Source organism: Leptopilina heterotoma, unplaced genomic scaffold (genome assembly GCF_015476425.1).
Source record: "Leptopilina heterotoma isolate Lh14 unplaced genomic scaffold, ASM1547642v1 Lhet_9, whole genome shotgun sequence".
NCBI classification, from domain to species: domain Eukaryota; kingdom Metazoa; phylum Arthropoda; class Insecta; order Hymenoptera; family Figitidae; genus Leptopilina; species Leptopilina heterotoma.
Window position 1 is genome coordinate 310,027 of NW_025111193.1, and position 17,802 is coordinate 327,828.

The following is a 17,802-nucleotide window of genomic DNA, read 5'->3' on the forward strand; positions in this document are numbered from 1 at the left end:
TTCAATAAAACAAGAGCGTTAGCCATGAGAGAGAAGTAACTCTATCGTCTTATCAAATGATCAATTACCCGACACCTTGTCACACGAGACATAATCTTTCGCGCAATAAAATAGTTTCCATAGGATACCAAGGAGGATACTTGAAAAATCAAAGTCGGAGAAAGGACTCCAATTTCATTTCTTTTTTTCGAAATTAAAAATAATGGAAGTCTCACCTGGATAAAGTGCCCTTGAGGAGGGGATTTCTGTCGTCATAGTATCCCACGGAAGAAGACATCTCTTTAGGTAATCCAAACAATGGACACGGGGCACTTAACACAAACACGACACCACTGCATCACTGGCGTGATCCTCTGACTTTCCATTCACCATGTGAACTGCGTATATATTTATTATTACCTATATATTTAACACGTCGTTTTTCCACACACTTTAGTCGCGCACTTTTTTGATAAATAAATTCACTCCTTTTTTTGGTCTCTTGTTATTTTTTTTTAATACACCGCACACAATTCTTCTTTTTTTTCTAGAGTATTTCAGTTGAACTCGATTCTCACATGATAGATCCGGCACGACCTGCTGGACAGTCGGGAGGATTAAATCCAAGTCCAAGCGAATAGCGAGTTGAACACGAATTACTGAAGCACGACGACTATAATCGCTACTCCACGAAACCACTTATGCGGCTTTTAAGTCCACGACGATGACACAGACTTTTATCTTCCTCAGCTTCCTCTACAAGCAAGATGGCACTCCAATCTGTAAAGAAGAAGAAGAAAAATTTCATTAAATCTTGAGTATTTTATTGCTGTATTCATATGTCGAGCACAATAGTAGATGTCACTTGTTCTTTGGCTCTTTTTGTTTTTGAAAAAAGTGGAATATGAAACTAAACTTTTCCGAAGTCCTGTCATCGGTTCGAGAATTCTAGATAAAGAAGGTCTGACTTAGTAGAAAGGTCTTGTATTTCGCATTTCGGCCTTTGCGCACTTTACGAATTTTATTCATCTGCGCATATAAGGCAACGCCCTCGGGTGCGCAGAGGGTCGAAATTCGTCCATTGCGCAACGGTCCAAACTCAAACTCCACCAACTTCTTTTCTCCTCACTTTCTTTTGGATTCAAGCAAAGTTGCATCATCTGATTCAAACAATTCTTAAATATCCGAAATTCGAAAAATTCTCTTCACTTTCAGAGCTTTTCCAAGGATATCAAATTGAGATAAATTGATATTAAATTGATATTTATGAAAATAATTGAATTCAAATGTTCAGAGATTTTAATTTGAAACCTTTTGAAAATTCAATTATTTCTAAAAATTCACGCTATAATGCTTTCAATATTCAATTATAATCTCAAATTTTAACTGAAATTGATTTTTATGTAAATCAATATTTAATTAGAAAATTCTACGAGAATTTAATTATTTAACTACAAAAAAAGTCTTTTATTAAAATTAAATGTTTCTTAAAATTGAATTTTCATATAAAGAATTTTATCAATAAAATTTTTAAATAATTTAATTCTCTTGACAAATTTTAATAAAATTTTTAAGAATAATTTCATTTGTTGAGAAATTTGATGAAAATTGTATTAATAATAATTGAAATTCTGCCAAGAATATTATTTTAATTTTTGAAAATAATTGAATTTTGCAGAGGAATTTTATTTTTTATATAGATACATAATTGAAATTTTGACGAGAATTTTTGTAAATTTTTTATCATAATTGGATTTCTGCGAAGAATTAGAATGCTTTTGAAAATAATTGAATTCCTGAGACGAATTTTATTAAGAGCCTGTTTACACCGCGTCGCATAAATGTATTCCTCCGCGCGCATAAACGTATATTCCTCCAGGAGAATAAACTCGCGTCTGCGCAAAGTGCTTCCCAGCTGTGTTGTGAAGAGTTAGAAACCGCTGGGAAGCACTTTGCGCAGACGCGAGTTTATTCTCCTGGAGGAATATACGTTTATGCGCGCGGAGGAATACATTTATGCGACGCGGTGTAAACAGGCTCTAAAATATATTTTTCAATAATTGAATTCTTTTGTGAAATTTTATTGAAATAGTAGACATTGAAAATAATTGAATTTGCCTAATTTTTGAAATTAATTAAATTTCTACGTAGAATTTTATGAAAATTATTTTGAAGAAAATTTTATTGTTACAAAGAATTTCATTATTTATGAAAATAATTCAATTTTTTGAAAAAATTTAATTAAAAATGTATTGAAAATAATACTTAAATTGTAATAAATAAATTGTAGTCTAAGTTTTTCTAAATAATTGAATTTCTTTGCTGTGTTTTAATAAAATTTTTAAGAATAATTACATTTTTTGAGGAATTCCATTAAAATTGTATAAAAAATTTTAAAAAATTGAAAGTCTGCGATGAGTTTTATTATGAATTCATAAAAATAATTAAATCCATGTAAAAATGTTATTATTTATGAAAATCATTAAATAATAATTTTAAATTAAAATTTTGTTAAAAATCTTTAAAAACAGGCGAAATTCCAGAAATTTTTTTAAATTCCATTCTATTTGCAGGTTTTCCATACCCTTTTCTAAATTCCATACCTTTTCCATGTATTCCAGGATTTCCAGGCTCTTAGGCAACCATGGATAGAGGGGGGGGGAGAGATTTAATATTTGCATCAAGTATTTTCATTCAATTTAATACCATTTTGAGTTAAAATTACATTTAAAGTTTCACTTTGAATACGCACGTATTGAATAATAAACAAGGATAAATTCGACAACAACAAAAGTGAGAACAAATTGATATCGAGTGAATGGATTATAATTTTGAATATGAGAAAATTGGAATGGGAAGACTATATAATTTTCCCTCTTCCCCCTCTTTTTAGAATTTTAAAGAAAATACTGCGTGAATATTCGACTCGCGTATATTTTCTTATGTGCGAAGAGAAATCAGGAAGCAAAGCGAATGTTCCTAACCATGTTTTATCATTGTGAGTGTTTTACGCGCCTTGCAAAACCGCCTTGTGCCACGTGCTCTCCAGCCGAGCAAATGATTGGCAATTGAAGTTTACAATGGCGCGCACCTACTGTAACTGCCAGACAAAGAAAATTGTTTATATTTATCAGCAATTGAAATTTCTCAAACTCTATAAAACCCTTTTACACATAATTATTCCCTAATCATTTTGTCAAATCGCTACTAAAATGAAAACAAACGAATTGATTGAAAACGAACGAAGTAATTAAACACCGATTAGCAATATTTATTGACATACTAATCGGTTAGAGTATCTTTCATGTCAATTTTCGGCATGTATTTTACACATTTCTGAATTTTTCAACTAATTTGAATTTTTTTGCCTCTTGGATGCTATTTCTTAAGAGAAAAAGTTTAATGACACTAAACGGGGAATAGAAAAAGTGGAAAATTGAATAAAAAAAGATTACAGGTGTTTAAAGATTGTGGGCGGAGTGTAGTTATGAGAGATCCTTCTATACTTGTATTGGTTAACAGTTCTTGCTAGGAGTCGCTGTCAGAGTCGAAAGTCGAAAGTGTTTCATTACATGCTCACAAGGGCAAACGACCCGCTTGGCAAGTTGCTGACATTTTCAAACTTGCATTCACCAATCCATATTACATCCCATTGCAAATGAAAAACCCAAATCGAGAAAACGAATCCGAAACCCAACTAAGGGTTTTCTTATTTATAAATTCTAATTCTAACTCAAATTAAAAAGCCTGAATAGAAAACAAAAAAAACCAAACCCAAATAAAGAAGACCAAATAGAAAACCCAAATCAAGAAAACGAAACCAAATAAGGGAACCCTAATAAGAAACTGAATCTGTAAATGGCACCCAGAGTTTTAGCTTTGTACAAAAAAGAAATAAATAGAAAACCAAACGAAAACCCCAAATTAAACGAAAATAGGTTAAATTATCTAGATTCTAGATAGAAATTCAATTTCCAAAATCTAATCTTTGCACTTAGTTAATCAGTAAATCATACATCAAAAGAATGTGTCAAATAAAAAATTTCTCATCTTTCTTTTAATTTATCTCAGTTTTTAAAGTCGATTTCTTTTAAAGACTCTCTCCCTCTTTCCTTGATTCTTCCAGCTTTCTAGAAAAGTCTAAATCAAAGAAAGAGAATGGCCAATGCGGTGACACTATATATACATATATATCGCGTATACCAAAACAAATGACAACAAATGGGGGTTTAATGTTGGATAAGGTTGGACAAGTGTAACAATAAATGACCACTCTCTCTTCAACAAAGTCTAGGCGCTCTATTGTTTCAAAGCAGCTATCACAATAGAAATCGGTTTCCACAGGGCAACTACTATAATGTTCTATGCTCGCAGTTTATATTGTCTGGCGAAAACTAGGCGGAAAATTTTCGTTTACATCGCATTATATAAATAAATGCGTGGGTACACTTTGATGAATAACCAAACTGAAGAACCAAAATAATTCAAAAATAACCAAACTGATCAAAATAATTCAAAAATAACCAAACTGATCAAACTAATGAAAAAAATAACCGAAATAATCAAACAATAATCGAAATAATCAAATAATAACCAAAATAATAAAAAAAATAATCCAAATAATTAAAACAATAACCAAACTGATCAAACTAATCAAAAAACTAACCGAAATAATCTAACAGTAAGCAAATTTTTTTACATTTTTCTACACATTATTTTTTCTATTGTAGACGCAGCCTAAAGATGAGAAATAGAAATAAACAAAAGAGCATCTCGAAAAATGTAAATGTCGAAAATTAAAATAAAACCAAATTGGGTCAGAATTTCTCAAACGGATCACCTAAAACTAAAAAATTTTCTTTTTGAACCAAAATAGTTTTTTTTGACGCTTAATATGGCTAAGAAGAATCCCTGAAAATATTAAGCTAAAAAAAAATTTTTTGTAAAAGTAATTAACAATTGAATTTTTTAGTACTGCTAAATTAACAAATTTTTTTCTCCAGTTTCAGTTGACGGATTTTAAAATTAAAATATGGGTTTTTTTCGTCTTGAATTACACTATTTGAATATATTTTTCGTTTTTAAATTTTTTTATTTTTTATAATTTTTTATATAATTTGTTTATAAAATGTTAATAAACAAATATGTTCTTCACGTCCTAACAAAAAAATTAAAATTGTATTCTATTCCTTAAATGTCTCCGAGTGTAAAACCGTTTCGAAAAAAAATGAGCATCATGGGCTTGGTCTTAAATTAAAGGGGATAAAATTTCTAAGAGATCCCACTAAACCAATTTTTGAATTTTAAATTGTTTATATTTTTTTGTTACTCAAAGTTAACAATTTACAATATTTTTAGAAAAAATCATGTTTATTTTTTTATTTTTTCATTGCAGATGATTGGAATTAATTTAAATTAGTCCAGCATGACCATCAGACAAATAATAATGCATAATACAATTTATTTAAATTGTTGCAAACAATGTTAATTAACAAATAGATAACTTTGGTCTTTTTTATAAAAAATTTTTTTTTTCCAGACAAATTTATGTTTATTTAAGTAATCTATGTCGATTTTGGTAAAAAATTATTTTGAATTTAAAAATTATTATTGTTATTGACAATTATTATAAACTATAATCAAGTTTTTTTAACATTTGTAAACATTTTAGGCATTTTTCGAACATAAAATGTTTATATAATATGTACATTCTTTCAAAAATTTTAAAAATTTATTAGCACCAACAATTACATTTGCTGTAAACAAATTATTTACTTTTTAAACAAATAAATGGCTTATTTCTGCAAAAAGAAAAATTATTTATCCTATTTTAACGAGTTTAAAGTCATGTAAAGCTCCACTTGATTATTGATAACTATATTATTGTTCATATGGTTGTTAATAACAATGGTAATTATTAAATTCAAAATAATTTTTTACCAAAATCGACATAGATTACTTAAATAAACATAAATTTGTCTACAAAAAAAAAATTTTTTATAAAAAAAACCAAAGTTATCTATTTGTTAATTAACATTGTTTGCAACAATTTAAATAAATTGTATTATGCATTATTATTTGTCTGATGGTCATGCTGGACTAATTTAAATTAATTCCAATCATCTGCAACGAAAAAATAAAAAAATAAACATGATTTTTTCTAAAAATATTGTAAATTGTTAACTTTGAGTAACAAAAAAAATATAAACAATTTAAAATTCAAAAATTGGTTTAGTGGGATCTCTTAGAAATTTTATCCCCTTTAATTTAAGACCAAGCCCATGAAAATCCGATAAAATTTGTAGGTTACAGACAATTTTGAACAGTACATTGTAAAAAATGCCAATGTGCGCGGGGCGAGTTTAACGTCATGTAAAGCTCTACACAGCTGCAGTTTTTAATTAATAACTTTTTTTCTAATTGAGGCTCATTTCTTTTCGAAACGGTTTTACACTCGGAGACATTTAAGGAATAGAATACAATTTTAATTTTTTTGTTAGGACGTGAAGAACATATTTGTTTATTAACATTTTATAAACAAATTATATAAAAAATTATAAAAAATAAAAAAATTTAAAAACAAAAAATATATTCAAATAGTGCAATTTAAGACGAAAAAAACCCATATTTTAATTTTAATGTCCGTCAACTGGAACTCGAGAAAAAAATTTGTTAATTATTAGTACTAAAAAATTCAATTGTTAATAACTTTTACAAAAAATTTTTTTTGGCTTAATATTTTCAGGGATTCTTCTTAGCCATATTAAGCGTCAAAAAAAACTATTTTGGTTCAATAAGAAAATTTTTTAGTTTTAGGTGATCCGTTTGAGAAATTCTGACCCAATTTTAAAAAGTACCTGTACAAATATTAGTTCTTTACTCAAAATCATCATCGTGTATTTGAAGAACTCGATAAACTTTGAAATAACAATTAAAGATGTAATGTTTGTGATCAAAGATTTAATTTTTCCAATTATTGCATAATGTACACTTCTTAAGAAGCAAAATCAGATGAATAATGTAAAATACCGGTTCTTGAGAATTTTTAATTACAAAATATGATAACATCTGATAAAACTAATGTTGAAAACAGATTTTAAAACTGAAAAAATCCAGCAAAGATACCTGAAATTATCGTCGACGTTGTACTTTGAAAAAAGCGTCTTTTCTGCACGGAGAAAACAAAGTCTGAAACCGTTTACACTTTAAAACGAAAAGTATCTGAAAAGTAGGGCGCATGATTATTCCTCAAATTTCAATTTCCTAATGTTCAAAACATCGACATTCTTATCATCGAAACATCATTTCGCATAATTTTCAGTTTTCGAAATTTCATTCAACATAATTTTTAATTTATCGATTTATTCTTTATCCTATTATTTAAATAGTCGAATTGTTTTTTAATATAATTTTTAATATGTCGAAAATTATGTAATATAATATTTCGAAGGTTTGAAAATTATGTCAAATGGCAATTCGGAGGATTAATAATTATGACAAATAGTCATTCGGAAAAACAAAATGTATATGTCAAAAAAATTTTCGACATATTAAAAATTATATTAAAAAACAATTCGACTATTTAAATAATAGGATAAAGAATAAATCGATAAATTAAAAATTATGTTGAATGAAATTTCGAAAACTGAAAATTATGCGAAATGATGTTTCGATGATAAGAATTTCGATGTTTTGAACATTAGGAAATTGAAATTTGAGGAATAATCATGCGCCCCCTGAAAAGTAGCCTATTGAAACTTAAAACTAAATTAGGTCAATTGTTTTCAGATTCAAAAAAGAAAATTTTCCTTCAAAAAAGTTTTTTTTGCCTAAGGTTAGTTAAAGATTTGAAACAAACCCATAAAAGTCCATGAGGACCAGTCACCAAAAATTGGTTAAAATAACTAAATTTACTCTTTAATACAATATATATATTTCAGAATACAACAAAGTGTCTCGCAGGTATTATTTTTGATCTCCTTATTGTTCAACAAAGTCTTTCTTGCTTTTATGATTGTGTTTTTCATAAAAGAAGAAAACTTTGTGCCTGGCAAGAATTATAAAAATGAACTTGGCAACTTGTCTTCAAAAAAAAGAAATTGAAAGAAGAGAAAAAAATTTCCAACTTTTGGGAAATTCCTACATTTTTATAACTTAATTTACAAGCTTAATTCACAATCGTATCTTTTCTATAATCCGTTAGAATAACCTTGAAACGATTTATGAATGACGCTTCCCATCCACAAAGGTCTGAAGGATCAACAAATCCTAATTACCTGCAACTAAACTACTGTTTCGTTTTTAATGACGTCACTATAACCGATTTTCATTTTCGACAAGAGAAAATATATTGAAGAAAACAAGGACCGACGAAAATAAACAAATATCGATGAGATTTTTCTAAATGAGAAGAAAACAATTTACGAGATTGTAAATTAAGAGAGCTTGGGAAAAATTAGCGTTGCAAATTTGAACCTATAAAAGTGTTATATATATAGGGAAGAATTTGAGAAACAATTGGAAGGAAACTTAGTCTAGTGACACAATTTCGTATTTTTGAATAAGAAGAAGACAAATTGAGTTTTAAATTCGTTTTGGCAGAAGCGTAAAGACTTTAATTTTTTGATATTTCAAACAATTTAATGTGTTAGAGTAAAAATAAAAATGTTTTGTCAATAGGAAGCAAAAAAATATAAGATTCTTGACAAAAATTCAATTGTTTTAAAAATAATTTAAGAAATATTCAATTATTTATGAAAAAACTTAAAAAAAATTCAATTAATAATATAAAAAATTTCAAATACTTGTTTAAATAATTATTTTAAAAAAATAGATTTAAAACATTATAAAAACCTAATTTTTCCTTAATTTCTCAGAATTTTAAATAAAACTTTACCTACAAGTACTTTTTTATTTTAAGTTACACCTTTTAAAAATTGACTAGTTAATGAAATAAATAATGAATAAAATAAAAATTCAATTATTTACTAATTATAAAATTAAAATTGAGAATTTTTCGACTTATTTTCAAAAATTGTGACTTTTCCGACTTTTCTTCCAAACATTGCAACAAAATACCACAATTTTTAGTACTTAAAAAAGTGCAACTTATTTTAATTTTTATAATGGGAAAAATAACATAAACAAATCTTTCAAAAACCGTTGTTGAATAGTTAAAATTTTGTAAAATTTAATTGAAAATAATTAATATATTTCAAGTATTTTGTTACAATTTTTGAAAATCAACTTTTGAAGAATTTTAATTGCAAATTTTAAAAATAATTAAATTATCAAAGATCTTAATGAAAAATCTTTAAAGGTAAATTTAAAAATGAAAATAAGCTTATAATTTCTTAAAATTCAATGTTTTTAATATTTTCAATTACATATTTCCAAAAATAATAACATTTTAGAATTATTTTTAATATTTTGGAGAAAACAATAAGGGAGCGTTCACAAATGATGTCACGCAATTTTTCGGGATTTTAACCCCCTCCCCTGTCACGCAATTTTTGCAATTTCATATGAGAAAAATACATTGTGTCACGATTAGTAAGACCCCCCCTACCCCCTAAAGCGTGACATCATTTGTGAACGCTCCCTAATGTTCAAAATTTTTAATTAAAATTTATCAAAAAATTCATTAATTTTTTTAAATTATACAAAAATTCAATTATTTTCGAAAAATTACATTAATAAAATATTTTTAAAAACTAATTATTAGAATTATTTTGTCACAATTTGTTAAGACTCAAAATTTACTTTTTGGACTTATTAAAATTTTTGAGGAATCATGGCTCTGTTTATAATTAAAATTCTTCAAAAATTTGATCATTTTTCTTTATAGTTTTCAAAAATTCAATTATTTTTAAAAGATTTTACCAAATTTTAATTATTTGGAAATTTTTCAAAATTAAAAAACTATTATCGTTTAAAAATTATTTTAAAATATTAAAACAAAATTAATTGTAAGAATTTCTTTATTATAATTTTTTTAAAATATTATACCTTAATAACTTAAGAAAAAACTATGGAGAGTCACAATTATTATAAAAAATTGAGTTTATGTATTTAAATAATTGAATTCTAGAAGAAATTTTGGAAAATTATTTAATTTTGTTAGGGAAAGTAATTTTAATGTCAGTAAATTGTCAAGGAAATTGATAAACTGAAACTTGTGACCACCCTGAGTAATAAAGGAGCGCGAAATTCAATTACACGGGTTTACAATTAAAACCAAAAAAAAATTCTATGATTCGATTTGAAATTCCATGACATTTTCATGATTCCATGAATCAAAATGAAATCCCATGACAATTTTATGATTTCCAGGTTTTCCATGACTTGTAGAAACCTTGAAATCACATTCTTGCCATTTGGAAAAATTGTTATAAAATATTATTGTCATTTAATTCCGTTTAATTTGGAATTTAGACGAATTATAAAATTTCAAGTGGATCAGCTGCTTTATTTGCCAGCCGCCATTTTGTTTCCCGTAATTCTGAGAAGTGACGAAATGCAATACGAAAAAGTTTCTAAATTTGAAGTTTGAATTTGAAAAAGTGTTGACCTTTTGGATCATGGAAATAAGAATTATTAGACCTTTTGGTTTTTGGACCAAAGAATTATTGGAACTTTCGTCCTCCAACCCATTTATTGTTGTGATATCAAGAGCTGGAGTTAAATTTCTTTACGAAGCCAAAGACGTAAATATTCACACCAGGAAGTTGAAAAAGCACTTTCGTTTGTCAAAAAAAAAAGAAGAGAAAAAAATTCCTTGAGTGAAATCTGAAGGATGTTGCACGATTTATTTAGAATTTTGAGATGTAGATTCTGTTTGTGAAGACAAATATATATATATATATATATATATATATATATATAGTATATAGTATATAGAAAAAGTAGATGTAGCAAAGTGATCGTGCAAGTCAGTGTATAGAGAAAGGCAATGGAAGGGAAGGCGGAGTTGCGAGAGACGAGGAGGAAGAAACACAGATTGGACAGGTTGAGCTCTGCATCGTCTTGCATTCCAAGAGGCAGCGGATTCCGGAGCGTTTTCATCGGGGAAGTGGAACGCTTACGGTACCATTTTCCCCGCAACCAAAGAAGCTTCATCGCTTTTTAAGAGAGCGCCGCGTCGCGCACAAACCAAATGACATTGAATTGAAATGCCCTCCTCTCTTTCGGTTTATAGGATAAGCAAATTGTTTAGATGGGTGCTTTACCGCTTATCGCCCTGTAATCGTGATTTAACTTACGTCTTTGAATCACGTAACGCTTTTACTCTTCTTGACTTTTCACTTCGTTACCCCCTTAAGAGTGTATATCCTATGGCAAAGAGAGACGCCCTGATTATTTCCCCCCTCGCGCGATCTGTTCACATAATTCCTTCTCGACACAACACAAATTATCTGCATAGCAAACGTGAAAGTCTATTGCTCTCCTCATGATGATCAATTAAATCTTTTTATTCTTTATACTGTATAGAAAATCTCTTTTCGAAAATTTATCTTTTTCTAAAACATCAAGTTTTAAACATCAAGCCGTTTAAATTAAATTTCAATTAAGTATATAACTTTTAAACTTCAATATTTTATTTGCAATTAAAATTCTCGAAAATTTCAATTCTTTTTTTTTCAATAAATTTTACAAATTTCAATTATTCAATATCTTTGGGGCCGTACACATAATACGTCACGCGATTTTGGACCCTTTTTAACCCCTCCCTCCCCCTATGTCACACTTCGTCACAAATCTTGAACCCCCCCCCCTCCCCCCTACGTCACGTCACACACGTAAATTTCACTGTAAATTTTATACATTGGACAATGTATATTATATCTTACACTCTAAATTATTTAATCGCAGTTAAAAATACCTGATTTAGAAGCAAAAAGTCAGTCACTAATTCAAATAGTAATATTTTTTTTCTGACAATTAGTTGAAAATAACTGATGTTTCAATACAATTGTTTTTGATTGATTCAATTAGTCACGTTTAACTACCTACATAGCACCGAAACTTTCCTAAAAATTTACTAAAGATTTACTCGCAATTAAGCTTTGAAATATTTAAATGCAAAGTTTAGTGAAAATTGTGTGAAGATTTAAATATCCCACTTCAATAAATGCTTAGCGCGAAACTTTCCTGAAAATTTAAGTTAAATTTTCAGGAAAATTTTCACGAAAGTATAGTCGAAAATGCAATTCAAATGTTCAGGAAAGTTTCAAGCTATATTTTTAAGAAAATTTGACGATAGACATTTATTGGAGTGAGAAATTTAAATCTTTACACAATTTTAAAATAAACTTTGCAAGTAAATTTTTCGAATTATGCAAGCAAATCTTTAATATACAATATTTAGAAAAATTTCGGTGTTTTGTGGATAATTTTTCAGTTATTTTTAACTGATTCAGAAGCAAAAAGTCAGTCACTACTGATTGTCAGTTAAAACCATGATTTTTAACTGATTCAAATTAAGAGAATATATTATTTATCATCATATTATAAATAATATGCCAATAGATGTTAAACAGGTACATAATAGATATTAAATAGTTTAAAGCATTTTTAACTTGTTTTATTTAGAAAAAGTGACATTGTCACATATAATTTCTTATAATCTTTGAATTTAAAAGATTGTGACGTAACACATGAGTTCACCCCCCCTCCCCCATGTCACACTTAGTCACAATTCTCAGACCCCCTCCCTCCCCCTAGACGCGTGACGTATTATGTGTACGGCCCCTTTTTAAAAATTTATTTTCGGTTTGAAATTCAGGGTTACCACGTTTTTGCTCTTTTCAAATTCCCTGACTTTTCCAGGTTTTCCAGGTTAAAAAACGGAATTTTTTCAGGTTTTTAATATGAAAATTATTCGAAAATATCAATAACTTCATTTTTAAATAAATATTTAATCATTATTATTTTTTCATATAGAAATTAAAATTTTCAAAAATTTGAAACTCTGTAACTTATAAGAATATTATTAAAAAACATGAAGATATCGATCACTCCGAGTCTTCGACTCGGAGTGATCGATTTCTTCATGTTTTATAATTAAAACTTGCTACTTTGTTAATGTAACTTCTTCAAAAATTATTTTCATCATTACGATTATTCATTTCTAGAATTTTCAACTAAAATTCTTCTTTAAGTCAATTTTTTTAATAAACAAATTTTAATAAATTTTCCAAAAGTTCTTTGAGAATTTTCAAATCAATTTGTTTACAAAATTCAATTTTACGAAATTTCAATTACTCGTAAATTCTTCAATTAAATGTATATTAGAAACTAAAAACTTTAAATAATTTCAAAAAAAATTTCCCAATTAACCTTTATCAAAAAAAAATTAATTAAACAGAATTGTTAGTTAAAAATATGAAAAATTTAGATTTTCAAAGATTTTAATTTGAAAACTTTTCTAAATTCAATTATTTCTAAAAATTCAATATTCAATATTATTATCTAAAATTTTAACTGAAATTAATTTTTAAATCAATTTTTCTTAGAAAATTCTACTAGAATTCAATTATTTAAATACAAATAAATTGCAAATAAATAAATTGTTGAATACCTACTTAAATATTTCTTAAAATTCAATTACCATAAAAAATGTTATCAACAAATTCTTTAAAGAATTGAATTCTTTTGACGAATTTTAATAAAATTTTTAAGAACAATTACATTTTTCAAGGAATTTGATTAAAATTGTATTAAAAATAATTGAAATTGTGCAATGAGTTTTATTTATGAAAATAATTGAATTCATATGAAAATTGAGGAAAATTTTTGAAAATAATTGATATTCTGCAAAAAATTTTATTAAAAATTTTTAAAAAAATTGAATTTTGCCAAGAATTTAATTTAAATTTTTTAAAATAATTGAATTGTGGAAAGAATTTGATTACTTTTGAAAATAATTGAATTGAAATTGAATTGAAATTCTGCAAAGATTTTTAATATTTATGAAAATAATTGAATTCAATTTTTTAAAAATTTTAATTTGAAACCTTTTGAAAATTCAATTATTTCTAAAAATTTACGCTATAATGCTTTCAATATTCAATTATAATCTAAAATTTTAACTGAAATTGATTTTTAAATCAATATTTAATTAGAAAATTCTACGAGAATTCAATTATTTACCTACCAAAAAAAATATTTTATTAAATAATTAAATGTTTCTTAAAATTGAATTTTCATACAAAAAATTTTATCAAAAAAATTTCTAAATAATTTAATTTTCTTGACAAATTTTAATAAAATTTTTAAGAATAGTTTCATTTGTTGAGAAATTTGATGAAAATTGTATTAAAAATAATTGAATTTTACAGAGGAATTTTATTATAATTTTTGAAAATAATTGAATTTTGCAGAGGAATTTTATTTTTTATATGGATAATTGAAATTTTGACGAGAATTTTTGTAAATTTTTTATCATAATTGGATTTCTGCGAAGAATTAGAATACTTTTGGAAATAATTGAATTCCTGAGACGAATTTTATTAAAATATATTTTTCAATAATTGAATTCTTTTGTGAAATTTTATTGAAATAGTAGACATTGAAAATAATTCAATTTTGCCCAATTTTTGAAATTAATTAAATTTCTACGTAGAATTTTATGAAAATTATTTTGTAAAAAAATTTTATTGTTACAAAGAATGTCATTATTTATGAAAATAATTCAATTTTTTGAAAAAATTTAATAAAAAATGTATTGAAAATAATACCTACTTAAATTGTAGCAAAAGTTTTTCTAAATAATTAAATTTCTTTGCAGAATTTTAATAAAATTTTTAAGAATAATTACATTTTTTGAGGAATTCCATTAAAATTGCATAATAAATTTTAAAAAATTGAAAGTCTGCGATGAGTTTTATTAGGAATTCATGAAAATAATTGAATCTCATCTGTAAAAAAAATGTTATTATTTATGAAAATCATTGAATAATAATTTTAAATTAAAATTTTATTAAGAATCTTTAAAAACAGGCGAAATTCCAGAAATTTTTTTAAATTCCATTCTATATTTCCAGGTTTTCTAGGATTTCCAGGCTCTGTGGCAGCCATGTTTAAATGCCTTATTAGTATTGAAAAATAAAATTTGAAAGATTTGTCTACTGTTATATAATTTCCACACTATAAAACTCGAAAATTCCTAATTAAACAAGACAAAAATAATAAATTGTCTCTTTTCCTTCTTAAAAATCGATTTAAAAAAAAACCTTCAATACTCAATGTTTTTTCAGCTGCCTTTTTAATATGTTTCGAGGTTTAAAATTAAATCCCGTTATCAATGCAATCAAGCGATAATAATTGAGAGTGATAATAATTCAATACACTTTGATAAGAAAATAATGCACTATTGTCAAAGATTCATTACTACCTAAGGAATATAAAAAATGCTTCTTCAAATTCTATCCGAATATATACTAATTAAAATATCAAAATTTATGAAAATTAAAATTATCAAACTAAAAATAAATCTTAACTAAAAAAAGATACACTGAAAAAATATTAATTTGATTCAAATAACCGATTACTTGACTATTATCAATTAAATATTTACTTTTGAATCAAATAATTTGCATTTGAGTCAATTAAATCGTATTTCAACCAATAATTTCAGTATTCGAAGTTAATATAAACTAACTCATTTAATTGTCTCAAATAAAAATGATTTGAATCAAGTAAATATCATTTGTTTAAGTAAATAAATAAATTCAAGTAAATATTTAATTGATAGTCAAGTAATCGGTAGTTATTTGAATCAAATAATTTTTTTCAGTGTAACTAAAAATATTCGATGACGAAAAAATTGGAGAAGAAAAAATCAAAAGAGAGAGAGAGAACTAAATTGTCACTTCGACTTTGCAGAGTTTTAGAATAAAACTCCAACCTTGTAAAAATAATAATATTGTAATTCGAAGATATCTGGACTTGTGTGTCATATTTACGTCGCACTAATAGTGGTAAAAGCGTTAGCATGAAACCAGGATATTGAGAGGAATTATGTTGAAGATTGATGCATTTATCACGATCTATAAATCGAAAGAGTATTGCCTTGATGATCGACATACTGTGCTAAAAAGCAGTGAGCATTTTCTGTCGCCTCGCTAACGTCCAAGTCTCTAAGCGATTAGCAGGTCGAAGGTGGTAGGAGCAGTCGTTTACTGTTTTAAAGATACGGCCTCAACGAATCAACAACAGAGACAGACAGAGAAAACCGAGATCTAATAAACGACATTTCAAAAAGAAAAAATCAATTCCTTCTCTGCAATAGCACACACGTGATAATGTCCGTGAAATAAATTATCTCCATATGCAAAAAATAGACAAAAATAATACTCGAGAAAATTTTACAAAAAAAAATATTTTACTCGATTTTAAATTATTTTATTGGATTTATTTTATTCAGTTTGTACTTATTTTACTCAATTTCAAATTATTTTACTCGATTTGGAAATATTTTACTAACTTTGTAATTATTTTACTCGATTTGAAAATATTTTTATCAGTTTGTAATTTATTTCACTTTGTAATTATTTTACTGAATTTGAAATTATTCCACTCATTTTGAAATATTATTTTCCCCAAACAAAGTTTGAGAAAAACTTGAAAAAAAGACAGAAACAACTGTAATTTTGATCGAGACAATTCTTTAAATTGAATATTATTGACATTATATTATTACTTTTTGAATAAAATAAGCATATTTATTAGAAATCGTTATCTCAAATTACAGCCTTGGGCTCTACTGAACAATAATCCGATCCTGATGTTGATATATATGTAAGTAACATGAAAACAAGAAGACAACTCGTGTACAGCGCCATTAACCGTTTAAGCAAGGAAGTTATTTTCAGAATTTCTTTTTAAATTATTAATAAGAATAATTTTAATATTAAGAAACATTAATTTCTGTCAAAAATAAAACACTTGAAACGAAGCAAAATATTTCTAACTTTGCGTTTGTATAATAATGAAAATAAAAAAATACTGAACAATTCACTAAATAAAACAATTAAAAACTAAAAAAATTAAATAGAATAGAAATATCAAAATTTGTAGTATTATAAAAATATGAACGAGAATATCTATGTATTTTTTTAGTACAACGAGAACAATAGAAAAAATTCTAATTAACCTCATTTTCGGTTAATGATTCAAAAAATAATCATTAGTATGAGAAATTATTTTTGTGTAGAGAATTTGTTTTAGTAAAAAATTAAGAATATAAAAGTTATATTTTGAAGCGAAATAATAAACAGAAGTTAATGACTTTTAAGATCCTAATGGAAATTTCATAGAAATTCATAATCTTGGGTTAAGTTACGAAAACGGAGTTTAACAAAGGAAAGATTAATACGTTATTAAAATAATAACAAACTTGAAAACCTCAAGAATTCCGCAATTATCTGTATATAATAATTGCATCATAATTTCATCATTACTTCTCATTCTAGGTCGATCGATTATAAGTTTTTAAACTATGTAACTAAAAAAAAATGTTGATGCAAAGGTAAAGTTAGAAATATTTTGTAACACTCTATTTCTATGATTTGTCCGAACGAGAAAAAAAACTGTCTTCTTTTAAATACCTCTCGAATATTGTTGTCATACTGTTACAATATTTTGTTGTTGTTTTGAAAAATCCCCATTGTGACGTTTTGCAAAAAAACACATCACTTTTGACAAACTTAACCTATGATTTTCTGTTTACACTGAATTCATAAACACAAAAATCCTTATGAAAACTTCAGAGAGTTAATTGCGCGTTAATCACTTCAAGAAATTATCTTCTTTTAAAGTCTG

The 17,802-nt window shown here is 26.2% G+C and overlaps 1 protein-coding gene across 4 annotated transcripts in view; it reads right to left on the reverse strand.

Moving 5' to 3' along the window:
* Positions 1 to 17,802, reverse strand: part of LOC122511719 (AF4/FMR2 family member lilli-like) — a 315,906-nt gene that overhangs the window by 296,851 nt on the left and 1,253 nt on the right. For 3 of the 4 annotated variants that reach the window (XM_043627146.1, XM_043627145.1, XM_043627147.1), the window contains exon 2: positions 216 to 759. In XM_043627146.1, coding sequence (XP_043483081.1) covers positions 216 to 277 — 62 coding nt within the window. In that variant the 5' untranslated portion in view covers positions 278 to 759. Of the gene's footprint in view, positions 1 to 215; positions 760 to 17,588; positions 17,793 to 17,802 lie in introns of those variants that run through there. The other variant, XM_043627148.1, reaches the window with a different exon arrangement.